Genomic DNA, 13,203 nt, shown 5'->3' with positions numbered 1-13,203 from the left:
TTGACTCCACGGCACATCACCACCACCACCACCTCTATGAGTATAGGTCAGGTTCATCAAATTGTAGCAATTTACCTTTGTTTCCTTTATCAAAAAAAAATTATTATTTTTTTTTCTGTGATCTTCCTCTAGCTGAGTTCTGATTATCAAGCCATCAAGACTAGGTCAAATGGGTACTGTTTGCAAGTTTGAAGTAGATGCTTCACTCTCACCTCTAGCCCTTTGTGGCTATGTCCTTGTCCATGGGTTCAGGTATCCCCAGGTCTCACCGCAGTACCAACCAGCCCTTCCTCTTTTCTCTCTTATTTCCAGGTCAGTGGGAGTCAATGGACTGTGGTTGAAGTCAGCCCATTTCTTCATAGCTGCCTTTCCCCGTCTTCTACTCCCCAGTAGAGCAATGTGGTCATCAGCAAGCTTACATGCCTGTTCATGTGTTCCATTTGAGTTTCAATCTTAGAGGGGAGTTTGTCCTGAAGAAACTTGATTGCTAGCCTTGATGGCTTCCTGGCAAACAGCTTTCTTATGCTAGTCATGCTGACATTTTTGTTTTGGGTTTTTCCTGATGATCTTTCTTTGAAGATGTATCTTCTATTGCTCTAGCTATTCCAGGCTGGTCTACTTGTCCTTGCTAGTGGGAATGTTCCATCTCAGAAGGTTCTGGATGGGACTCAGGATTCCACCTAAGGTCCTGTATTCTGCAAAGGCTCTGCAGGAGGCCTGTTTCACTGGACAAGTTCAAGAACCCGTTTTAGGTATTTTAATCAGTTATAGGCTGAAGATGGGCTTACAAGTTTTCTCTAATCGTGTCTCCCAACAATCCTTTCTATCCCACTCAATTGTCTATTTTACAATAGTTGGCAAGGGAAACTAATATTCATAAGACAGTCAAGCATTTTAGTATTATTTCCCCTCTTCAAACTATGCCTAGATCCCTGTATCCCAGAGCCCTGTTGTTCCAACGTTGAGCATGCATCACTATTTACCTCTCTCCTACTTAGGCCATGCAAACCTGTCTCAGTGTTCCCCTATCTATCTTGTTCTTCTACCTTCTCCCCCTTCTTGTATTGCCCTCCCCAATACCTGAATTAAGCCCCCCACCCCAAACCAACTGTTATGGTTACCTTATATTCCATTAACATTTCCCCCATATAAGACAGTTTTATTTTATCCTGTAATCTACCTGACCTTCTCACCACCTGGGTGTCTGTTCCTCTGTGTTTACCTTTTTTCACATTGTAATTGTTTTGATAATAGACTGAACTCCCAGATCCTCTGTTCTTATAATTTTATTCTGTTCTTGACTCTTCCGTTTGTGATTGAGTTTGGGTGATGCTGCCACATACGGTATTCTCTAGTTGTTGTCTGTTCTTTTTGGTTCTCAGCCACAGAACTTCCTTTAGGATGTTTTTCATAGCAGGGTTGGCTTTGGAAAAATTTGTTGTTGTTTTAAGTGCCGTCAAGTTGGTTCCAACCCATTAGCAACCCTATATAGGGTTTCTGAGGAGCAGCTGGTGAGATTGAACCGCCGACCTTGCAGTTCAAACGGCTTTGTAGTCTGATGCATTAACCCACAGTGTCACACCAGGAAAAGTCTGTTTATCCTGGAATGTTTTGATTACACCCTCATATTTGATTGACAGCTTTGCTGGGTAGAGGATTCTTGGGTGGCAGTTTTTTTCTTTCAGGGTTTTATATATGTCTCCCCATTGCCTTCTTGCCTGCATGGTTTCTGTTGAGAGATCTGAGCTTAATCTGATTTGCTTGCCTTTGTATGCTACACTTCTATTTTTCCTAGCTGCTTTCAGGATTCTGTCCTTATCTTTGATTTTGGAGAGCTTGATGATTATATGTCTATGTGATTGTCTTTTAGGGTCTATCCTTCCTGGGGTTCGTTGAGCTTCTTGAGTGCATATCTTTTTCAGGTTGTTAGGGAAATTTTCTTCCAGCAGCACTTCAGCTATCACCTCTGTGAACTTGTGTGATTCTTCCTGTTCTGGAACGCCGATAATTCTTAAGTTATTCTTCTTCATGTTGTCCAACATGAAACTTAGGCCTTCTTCAGATTTTTCTTTATCCTTTTTTTGTGTTTGCTCTTCTATTTTAGTAGTGTTGAGAGATTTATATTCTAGCTCACTAGTTCTGGCTTCTATTCTATACCTTTGCCCTTTTAGTGTATTGTCCATTTCTGTATTCTATTATTAATCCTTTGGACCTCTTTCTGTAGGTTTTGAATTGTTTCTAATGCTATATCTGTCTTATTTGATTGTTCCTATAGTGCTTTCCTGACTTCTTCCTTATTTTTCTCAACTCCATTGTATAGTGTTTTGATATATTTATAATCATTTTTCTGAATTCCTTCCCAGGCATTTCCAAAGCCTGCCCTTCCAGTATGGAGTGTAGGTCTACTTCCAGCTCATTTGCCTCAGTCACTTTATCTCATTTCTGGACATGTACTGATATGGTCACCTGCTTCTGTTTTTGGGGCATACTCAGGAGTTATCTGTGGCCTTAATACTTAGATGGGTGTGTATTATGGTATTTTTTTATTCTTTCTGGTTGCATCCAGGTAGATGTGATCAGGAGATAGGCTTCCCTTTTCATTCTTATTTCTGAGAAATTTCAAGATGCCACTGTTGGTCGTTGTGACGTAACTCAGGATTTAATTTTCATCCCGTTTCCTTTTTATTATGCCAGTCCTGCTCCACAATCCCCATTCAGGCATTTTTCCTAGTGATAAACAGTTCAAGGCCGGCTGTAGTAGTTTTGCACTGCCGTTTGGTTTTAAGTGGAAATTGTCACTTTAAATTTTGAGAAGATCTGGGCACATGTGTAGTAGAACCCTCTGGAGGTGGGGTGGGGTGTCCACTTGCTCAGGCACCCCCCTCTAGTCACCTGAATGGAGGTGCACAGCCAGCGAGAGACCAATGAACAAGTACAAAAAAAAAGTGTCCACACTTTTATCTCCACTGTTTTGTCAGGGGTCCGTGGCTGCTCTGATCCTTCCCCTGCTTGGTCTCACCCAAGATGGCAGCTTCGGGAGCAGCTGAGCCTCTTGGATTAGAAAGCAATGGATTTCTTGCTTCTGCTACAAATTCCCCTATCTGTAAGCCTTCCAATTTCTAACTATTCTTTTATATGTGGTTCAGAGTTTTGGCACCATCCCCTGAGTTTGCTTGGTCTGGTAATCTGTGTAGTTGCTGAGGGTCTCCTCACTGCATTTCTACCTGATCCGCCATCTTGTTTGTTCTCTCATGTATACTTCTTGCTTGGCATATCTAAAATAGAACTCATTGTTTCCCCTACATCTGTTTTTCTTTATTCATTTCCTGTCGGAATAGTGACATCTGTCCTCTCAATCTCCTAAGCCAGAAACCTGGAAGGCAACCTTGACTCTTCTCTCTCTCTCTCATCTTTCATACAAGATGATCACAAAGTTCATCTAATTTTATCTCAGCTCATATTTCTTATACCTGTCTTGTCTTTTCTTTTTACCTCAATTACCATTGTTCCAATTATCTCCCATTTAAACTATTGCAGTGAAATGCATCACTCTTTCTTTTAATAAACATTTGTTGGACTTCTGTGTGCCAAGCACTGTGTAGCCATTGGGGATACTTGGCAGCTGTCCTTAGGACATTGGTAGATTTGTCAGCTTGTCATTGCTCTCTCTTCACTAAACTTACCGTTTTTAAATCTCATCCACTAGAGTGATACATCCTACACCCAGAACTTTTCTGCTTAAGATCACCCACTTAGTCTTTTCAGACTTTTGTGATCTGTTCCTTATTTAATTCTCCAGTCTCCTCTCTCACCCCTGTGCCTCACTCTTTATATTCCCGTAATAAGCTGCTTGTATGTCAACACCTCATCCAGGGTTGTTTGATTCCTTATGTGCTTTTGATCATGCTATTGCCTGTTTATGGAATCCTGGTGTGATGCTGTGGGTTAATGTGTTGGATTGCAAATTTGCTTTGAACCGCAAGGTCAGCTGTTCAAGTTCACCAGCTGCTCTTCGGAAACCCTATACAGACAGGGTCGCTATGGGTCAGAACCAACTCGATGGCACTTATCAACAAATCAACAACATTGCCTGTTTAAATCCCTTTTCCCTCAAGTTTATATTAATTCCTATGAATTCCTTTGAGGGTTCCTGGAATAGGTGACTTCTGAACTAATTTTGTTATTCTATGTATGTTTTTGTCATAGTAACCAGTGAATTAAAACTGCTTTCTTTTTCTTTTCCATTAAACTGAAAGCACCGTGAGAGCTAAGATGATAATCTTATTTTTTCATACATTCTTTTAAAGGACAATATTTAGCATATAGTAGGTGCTCTGGAGTTTTGGTCTTATGATGGACTAAGCATTGGGCTTCTAGCCATCATGTCAGCGGTTCAAATGCACTAGCTGCTTCATGGGCAAAAGAAGAGTCTATCTGTTCTTAAGTAAAGTGGGTAGAGAACAGTAGACTCTCAGTACGTACTTATTGGATTGAACTGAAACAGCTTATTTTGAGCTTTCAACTTGACCTTCCCTGCTAAATTCTGTTTTTAATCCACTTTCTTTCTTCATTTAGGATAGAATATTTCTTTTCTTCTCCCCTATATTGTAGTGATTAAGGTTCCCATCTTTTCATTAGTTTGGATCTCTTAGCTGACTTAGTGCAAGTGATAAATTCTGATCATGTTGTCAAATAGAACTGACTAGGATGGGCCACAAACTAGCTTTGTTGGTATATATGGCCAATGATAAGTAGCACTGATACTGTCTCTGTTGTTTGTTCAATGTGCCTGAACCAAGTAATATGCTTTTTTCTATTAGATAAAGAAACTTTTATCCAGTTACTAACCATTGTATTTCCTTTTTTTAACCTTTGAGCAAAAGCTAATTAATGAAAAAAAAAAAAAGCTAATTAATGCTTATCCACAATTACTAGGTACCATCTTGCTCTTTGTGCCCTTGAGTTATCTCTGTCTCATAGTGACCCTGTAAAGGTTTCTAGACTGTAAATCTTTGTAGGAGCAGAAAGCTTCATCTTTCTCCCACAGAGTGGCTGGTGGACTTGTGGTTTGCAGTCTAGTATTTATCTTACAGAGCCACCGTGCTTCCCTGTATTATGTTGTTATGTGCCATCGAGTCGGTTCCGACCCATAGTGACCCTGTATAGGGTTTCCGAGGGTGTGTTAGCTAAGTTTTATTTATTTTATCTAATTGTTATATTAAGGAGTCATGGTGTGGTGCTTTGGGATAAGCACTCACCAGTAAGGTTGGTTTGAACTGCAAGGTTGGTGATTCAAACTCACCAGCTGCTCTTAGAAGTCCTATACAGTATCGTTATGGATCAGCACTGACTTGATGGCACTGAATAATGGCAACAACAGTTGTCTTATTAGGAGTCCTGGTGGGATTGTAGAATCAACACTGGACTGTTAACCACAAGGTCGGCAGTTCAAATCCACCTGCCGTTCCATAGGAGAAAGATGAGGCTTTTTTGCTCCTGTAAAGATTTATAGCCTCAGAACCTAAGTAGGGTTGACATGAGTTGGAATCAGTTTGATGGCAGTGGGTTTATAAAAATGTTTTTTGCATGTGTATTTTTTGTTTTTATCCTCAAATTTTTTTTGAAAGCATATAAATCATAAGTAATAGAAAAAGAAAACAAATCAATAATGAGTACAAGTAAAGAGTGTTCCATTTATTTACTTCATTCCAATTTAAGATTTATATGGGGATGATAGGAACCTTTGTGATACAGTGGTTAAAGCACTTGGCTGCTAACTTAAAGCTTAGTGGTTCAAACCTATTAGCTTCTCTGCAGGAGAAAGATGTGGCAGTCTATTTCCATAAAAATTTATGGCCTTGGAAACTCATGGAGCAGCTCTGCAGTATCCTACAGGATCACTAGGAGTTGGAATTAGCTCAGTGGCAGTGGGATTGGATTTTTTGTTTATCAGAATGATATGCTATATTCATTTGGTAGAATATTTACTATATTATTTTTTACAAGTGTTATAAAGCATTTTCCCAGATTATCTAAATTTTGAAGTCGTTCTGTACTTTGTCTAGTTTTGTAAAGCTTTAGTTGCTTCATTGTGTGTTATTTACATTACCCTGTGTCATGTAACCCAGATTTGGATAAAGACAGGGCATAGATGTTATTTGATATGGTTTAATGTTTAACGGTTGGTTCTCTTTCTCAGAACTTGATGGAGAGTTTGGATTCACTGCTTTGTGCAGAAGGTTCTGAAAGTCTGAAGAGTTTATGTCTGAAACTTCTCCTTTGCTTAGTGACTGTAAGTTACCCATCCATGTTTCTTTGTAAAGGGCATCAATTGACTACTTGTCCGGGAAGAGACAAACTTATTTGAATACTTGAGCTCAAAGTTCAAAGAAAAAGAGAGAAAAAAATTGTCCTCTATTACATCACTCTATTATGTCTCATTTTCTGGAAGTTGTTCTTTGGAGAAAATTTCAGCTGCAGGAATGTGATAATTTATTACTTTAGAGGTTCCACTGCAGGAAGACTATTCTCTTCTGGATTTTTAGATTTGCCCTTCTTATCAGGCCGTATTTGGAAATGGTCTTTGTGATTCTAAGAATTTCTAACTGTTAAGCTTTGATTTTATGGTTAGAAGCGGGATGCAATTTCTGATAGGAGGAGGGCAGGAGGTTGTTCATTTACTTCAGGTGATTCCTTTACTCTGTCACCACTTGAAGGCCTCTGGATTCATAACCTGGACTTCTGTGCATTTGAGGAATGAAATCCACAAACTGTTAAGCAAATGCTTGTGTGGGATATGAGAGAAACAATGAGATGTTCAAAGATGTAGTAAGTTTTAATTTGGTAACTTTCTTCCCTTCTAGTAGCTGTCTATTCAAGTGCTGGTAGCTTTGTTTTGCTTGTAAAAGGTCAAGTAAGTAGCTATTAGAATGTTTTAACCTTTCTCTTTCTCTTAGATGCTAGGGAAGGAGATATGAGATATTAGAGTGCCTCAGTATAAACTTTAAAAGCCTTTTATTGCATCCAGGTGACAGATAACATCAGTCAGAACACAATCCTGGAGTATGTAATGATCAACAGCATATTTGAAGCAATTTTACAGGTTGGTATATTCCCTTGTCATGTCTTTTTCTTTTAGGTAAACCATGTCCTCATATCTTCTATGTTTGTATTCCTACGAGTTAATATGATAATGTATTTCTGGTTCTTGTTACAGATACTCTCACACCCACCAAGTCGTAGGGAGCATGGGTATGATGCTGTTGTATTATTAGCTTTGCTGGTAAACTACAGAAAGTATGAGGTGAGTGGACCCCTTAGTGGACAATGTTTTATTTCTATAACCTTTCTAAATATGACCATTCCTAGTGGACCTTGCTAATGTAGGAAATGTGTTCTTGGCAGATGGTATGTGGATTTATTTTGATAAACTCAATGCTAAAAATTTCATATTAAATGCATGGGACAAACTACATAGCTGTTTAAAGGACTCCTATAGTAGATCTTTTTATAAAGTGAGTAAGTATCCCGTAATGCAGTGGTTCCTAAACTCAGCTGATCATTAGAATCACCTTGGAACTTCAAAAAAGAGATTGTTGAGCTGTACTCTGGATATGCTGAATTAGAATCTCTTGGCTTTGGGACCTTTGAATGTTATGATTAGTCAGGAGCCAGGATTGGAAACACTGACCTAGTGTATCTGTTCTGAAAGATTGGATGTAATATATCGGATTTCTTTAATGCAGTTCACTTGTGGGAACTCTTGTCAATTTTAATGAAAAAACTAGGTCCTTATCCATATCAGTTCTGAAATTCTATTTGCCCCTGAATTAATCAGAATACAGATGAATAGGTTTTGAGATAAAGAGCAAAACCCAGAAGTTTTTACTTGAGTTGATGAATCTACTTGATTCCTCTCAAAAGTTTGAATGCACAGAAAAGGAGGGGGAATGCTCAGAGAAGACCAGAGACTTCATTGGAAATTCCTTTAGATAAATAGGAAGCATTTGGCATTGAGTCCTGGATACCAGGAATACTTCATTGAACCCAGAAGTCAGGAGCTACATGGAGGAAGTAGCATTTGTATGATGAGATGGAGAGAGAATTTTCATTTGTGAACTTTGGATCTTCTCTTTAGTGACTTTTGATGTGATTTCTAGTCAGGGTTTATTCAGGTTAAAATGGATGGGCATCACAGAATCCGGAGCTTATGTTATTAGGATGTGGAAGTTGATGCTGAAAGGACTATTGAAAGATAGACTGGAACATGGGGAACAATTTTAATGTGTTACAAAATCTCAAAAGCTGACTGCTTTCACTATTTTGGGGAAACGGATTAATGGTGTGTAGAGTTACTAATAAATATGTAATATATCAGCAATACCTGTTTTACTGGTGATGTGGAGGGTTTGGCGTGGTAGCCATTTTGGTTTTTATTGTGTGTAATAGCCTCTGGGGCCTTATTACAACAGCAAGAAAAATAGCTGAAGAAAAATGCTGAGGATAGTTAAAGAGAGTTGAGTTATATATGACCAGAACACACCATCATCAGTAATGAATATTTTCAGAACATTCTGCTGGATGCAGACACTTTGAGGCAATGGCTTGAATTCTTTGAATGTGAACTGAACCCTGGCTTAGCCCAATAGGGCTATCTAAAATGTCAGTCTGAAAAATTGGACATGGCGAAGGAACTGGAGAAAATCATATTTTTGCAGTGAGGTATGTAGTTTGACAGAAGTCCCCAGAAGAATTAATATAGTGGACAAGGGCAAGCTGGTGGGTATAATTTATCTAGGTTTTGCAGCTTTTGATATAAGTCACTCACCAGAAATCATTAAGGAAGTCTGGTGACCATGGAGCAGAGAGGTATTTGATAAGAGCATGAGGAATTCCAGATGAACATAGTAAAACCCAAAGCTGATATAATTTTATGTAAACTAGTATTGAGGATGTGTATGCTGGTGAGAACCCTATTCTGGCTCACACCATTCTCAGTCTTGTAACCTTTTCAGAAAGTTGTAACCTTTTCTGAAAAGTCCAGAGCATGAGAGAGGCTTGGTACCTAGGTAAGCAGTAAGAAGGCAAATAAGATGTTAGACTTGTAGAAGTGATGGAATGGAATAAGATGTCATGTAGTAAGTGTATAGTTCTTCCTAACATCATACACTCTATTCCATTGTAGCAATTTCGATTAATTTAAAAAGATAGAGGATGCAGAAAAACAACAACAACAACAATGAAAATAAGTGTATCATATAAAGACAAAACTTAAAAAAAACAACAACAACAATGAAAATAAGTGTATCATATAAAGACAAAACTTAAAAAAAACAACAACCAAGAAAACTATTGTTATCAAGTTGATTCTGAGTCATGGCAATCCTGTATGGCAGCGTAGAACTACCTCATAGGATTTTCAAGGTTGTGTTCGTTATTAAAAGGAGCTCTGGTAATGTAGTGTTTACGAATTGGGCTGCTAACCTTGAGGTCGACACCACGATACTTAACAACAACGTTCTTTATTAGGAGCAGACTGCCACGTCTTTCTCCTGCAGAATGGCTGGTGGGTTCGAACTGGCAACCTTTTGGTTAACAGCCGAGTTCTTAACCACTGAATCACAGAGCTCCTTCATATAAAAGCAGGGCCCTGTAAATTATAGTGATTGTGTGAAGGCTCGCTGAGTTTGTAAATTTTGTTTTGTGGATGAAAGTAGATTGCCTCCAGTTTTTAAAGGTGTCCAGCACAACAAGTGTATATTGTTAAGGAAAATTAGTATGGTATAATAGATATTTCACCACACTAAGATCAGGACTTTGAACTAGTTCATTCCTGTTCAACTTTCTGCTAGGGATTTACATTTTACCCCAGATACACTGAATCAGGCAAAAAAATATAGCTACCATTTATTGAACTCTGACCATATGTCAGACACTGTGCTAAGAATTTTACACGTAAAATTTCAGTTAAGCCTCATAGCCCAAGTCCAAGGGAAAAATATTCTCATTTTCCAGATGAGAAAATTGAAGCTGAGGCTAATTAATGTGCATGATTTGTCACATTTAGTGATTAGAGGAGCTACAACTCAAACCCTTGTTTTTAGTCACCTTGTCTCTTCCACAGCTACTGCTAAAGCATGTGCTGGGTTTAGTAATCAGATGACCAAAATTATCACCTCAGTCTACTCTTGTTGTTGCTGTTAAGTACCGTGGAGTGGGTTCTGACTCATAGTGACCCTACACAGGGTTTCCGAGAGGCTGTAAATCTTTACGGGAGCAGACTGCCTCATCTTTCTCCCGCGGACTGCTGGTAGTTTCGAACTGCCAACCTTGAGGTTAGCAGCCTGATTTGTAACTACTACCCTACCAGAGCTGCTTTTGGGAAGGCTATTTTTGACTAGAACTTTTTTTTTTAAATGTTTTATTGTGAATTATGTGGTAGTCCACATGGGAGAACATTAGCTTTACATTCATCCTATTGTATATCGTTTCATTGCCATGGTTACAATCCCCTCCATGCATCATAAGCCCCTGGGTCATCAGCACACAGCCCTTCTCCCTCTCTGGGTCTAAAGTCCCCAGCTGCTCCATTTCTCCACGCCATCGTCTCTGCCTCTATCTCTGGCATCACTGTTTCTCTGGGTAGGGTCCCTTGATGGTCCCAGGCACCTCTGCTCCTGGACTGCAAAGTCAGTCATTCTCCTCCTTTTGCCACAAAAGGTATCCCTTTAAATTTCCAACCATCATAGTCAGGCCTGATAACAGTTATTCACTATTGTACCACAAGACACCTAGCCTCATATCCTTTCATCAGCCCCGCCCGGACAGATTGGATACACTCAGTGGAGACTCTACCTTCCTCCACACCCTCTGGATCTAGGCTCCCTCTTTTTTTTTTTTTTCTTAGTATAGATCTATTTTATTGACACACCATTATTTATCTAATTTAGTATTGTAATTTTAGCAGAATGAGCAAAAAATCATAATAGGCTCCCTCTTGAAAGCTTGTAAGCTAGTCACTTCTTGCCTTTGATGCCCCACCCCCACCCTCCCCCCTTTTTGGGTAGCCCTTCCCAAGTTGCCCTTCCCTGTCTACTCTGTTTTAGTAGGACTTTTGAGAATTAGGGAATTATGACAAATGGTGAACTGCTCCTTCAGGTTGATCTCATCATGGTGGCATTTATAGGCCAACCTACTGCTGATTTTATTTTCCAAGGAGCTCCTATCATCAGATCTTGTCTGAAGTCTGTAGCTTCAGCAGAATTTGGCTGTTAGTCCTCGGAAGCAGTGTTGAGAGCCTTCCTTGAGTTGTGTCTTAGAAAACCTTGTAAACATTTGGAATGTTAAGCAAGCAAAGCAGTCTCTTTCTCTTATTCCCAAGTGACATGTAAAAGATGCCCTGAGAAACTTGATTAAATAAGGTCTATGTAGGGGGTTAGCCTTTCAGTTGGGCTTCCAAGTTTCTCAGTAATGAGTTTTCTTGGTAGCTGTAGAAACTGCCAATCTGAGAGCTGTTATTCCTTGCTTCCCTTGGGTTAAAATTGGTGCCTAATCTTTATGAGATCTTTCCTCACATCCCAATAGATAGGATGTTTTCAAGGTGAGCAGATCATTGGTTCTCATCTCACTTGTAGAAGATGACCCAACTGCTCAATGAGTTTAAATATATGTACATTTCCATATGCTACCCAGCTGGGATTGGGTCTGGAAAAACTCTAGATATCTTCCAGTGCTGTAAGTGATGGGACAATCATTAAATCCCAGTGTCCTGAGCAGATTGTAGTTTGGGTAATTACATCCTTTTTTTCAGTTCCCCCTGCAGTGTTATTTGGGTATCAGATCCATAAATGGCCTCTCTGGCTGTTAAGCAGCTGCCACTTTCCACCCCCAAGGTGGCTTTGTTTTACGGGTGGGTGAATCAGTTCTTGTGTATAGTTTGTGAAATGGTTAGGGAGCCTTTGGGATGAGAATGTGAGTTAGAAACTTAAAAATATGTGCTTTGTGGTAAAGAAGCTTTTATTTCTCCCGAAAGACATCTATCCCTGTGGTCTGTGTAAACTACTGGCAGGGCAGGACAAAGTGAATATTACGGATGCCGAGTGTTCACTTTTTTAAAATAAGAGGGAAACTGGAAGAAGGGGTTGATTCAGCCTAGAGAAAAGTGCAGTTAGAAAAGAAGTATGGGTGTGTGCATGCATATGCATTCACACACTTACATGTGAGTGTTTGGTGAGTGCCAGACACACTGGGGGATTTAATGAAAATGGGGGGAGTCAGCTGGCAAGATGAGTTGGGCCTGTGTATGAAGAGTGCCATTGTAGAGGGCCTTTTAAAAGTATTTCTGCTAACACTGCTAAGTAGCTAATGGGCTGCCCTAGCTAGTCAAACTCACCTGGAGTTCCTTCTCTTGTTTAACAGTCTGTGAATCCTTATATTGTGAAGCTGTCAATTGTGGATGATGAGGCTCCGCTCAATGTGAGTATCTGGCTCCCTTTCCTAGTTCCGGGCACTGTAGTCATTGAACATTTACAACAAAGAGCAGTGAGCTGCTGTGCTGATTTCATCTAGCTATAAAGAAGGAATTGGTATTTCTTTTTAGAACATTAGTGCTATTGTTTAAATGTCTTCCTATTGTCATGGAGGGGAGACTTGAGGGGACATGTGCTTGCTGAACATGATGAAATAATTGATTATATTTCATATTATAGTGTGTTGAGATTGATATTCTCAGTCAATGAATTACATTTCCAAGAATAAGAAAGCTCAGATGACTAAATGATGGGAGAGTTCTTATAGAAGTAGCCAGATGGTATTTATAGCCTGACTTGGGGAAGCTGAAACATGAAGATTGATAGGCATCTGATACATACACCCTGAGATATTTGAGAAGTAACATCTGATTTCTGTTTATAGGAATGGAAATGTCAGAATGACCAGGTGTCTGGGTTTATTCCCTTTCATCTTGCCCTTTTTATTTCTTCCAGTTTCCCTTTTGTAAAACATGCATACACAATTCATCCTTGTGACCGTAAATGACCTTTGTGTTACACTTAGTAAATTCTGTGGGAAAGTTGTTGTCAATTAAAAATTCATTGAAACTGCTTATCTTAGCCCTCTTATTTTCCTGTAGCCTGGGAGAGAGAAGTTTGTCTAGGAGACCTTCCTTTATCATAGAACTCATTGCCTCTTTTTTTTTTTTTTTTT

General features: G+C 39.3%; 1 protein-coding gene across 1 annotated transcript in view; it reads left to right on the top strand.

Moving 5' to 3' along the window:
- The window catches only part of LOC102828454 (chromosome unknown open reading frame, human C10orf76), a 263,323-nt gene that overhangs the window by 42,905 nt on the left and 207,215 nt on the right, over positions 1–13,203 (top strand). The window contains exons 6-9 of the mRNA XM_006831279.1: positions 6,200–6,292; positions 7,028–7,102; positions 7,217–7,303; positions 12,418–12,474. Of these exons, the coding sequence (XP_006831342.1) occupies positions 6,200–6,292; positions 7,028–7,102; positions 7,217–7,303; positions 12,418–12,474 (312 nt within the window). The remainder of the gene's footprint in view (positions 1–6,199; positions 6,293–7,027; positions 7,103–7,216; positions 7,304–12,417; positions 12,475–13,203) is intronic.

Source organism: Chrysochloris asiatica, unplaced genomic scaffold (genome assembly GCF_000296735.1).
Source record: "Chrysochloris asiatica unplaced genomic scaffold, ChrAsi1.0 scaffold00003, whole genome shotgun sequence".
Taxonomy (NCBI): domain Eukaryota; kingdom Metazoa; phylum Chordata; class Mammalia; order Afrosoricida; family Chrysochloridae; genus Chrysochloris; species Chrysochloris asiatica.
The sequence above is the reverse complement of the archived record's forward strand: the minus strand, read 5'-3'. Positions and strand labels throughout refer to the sequence as shown.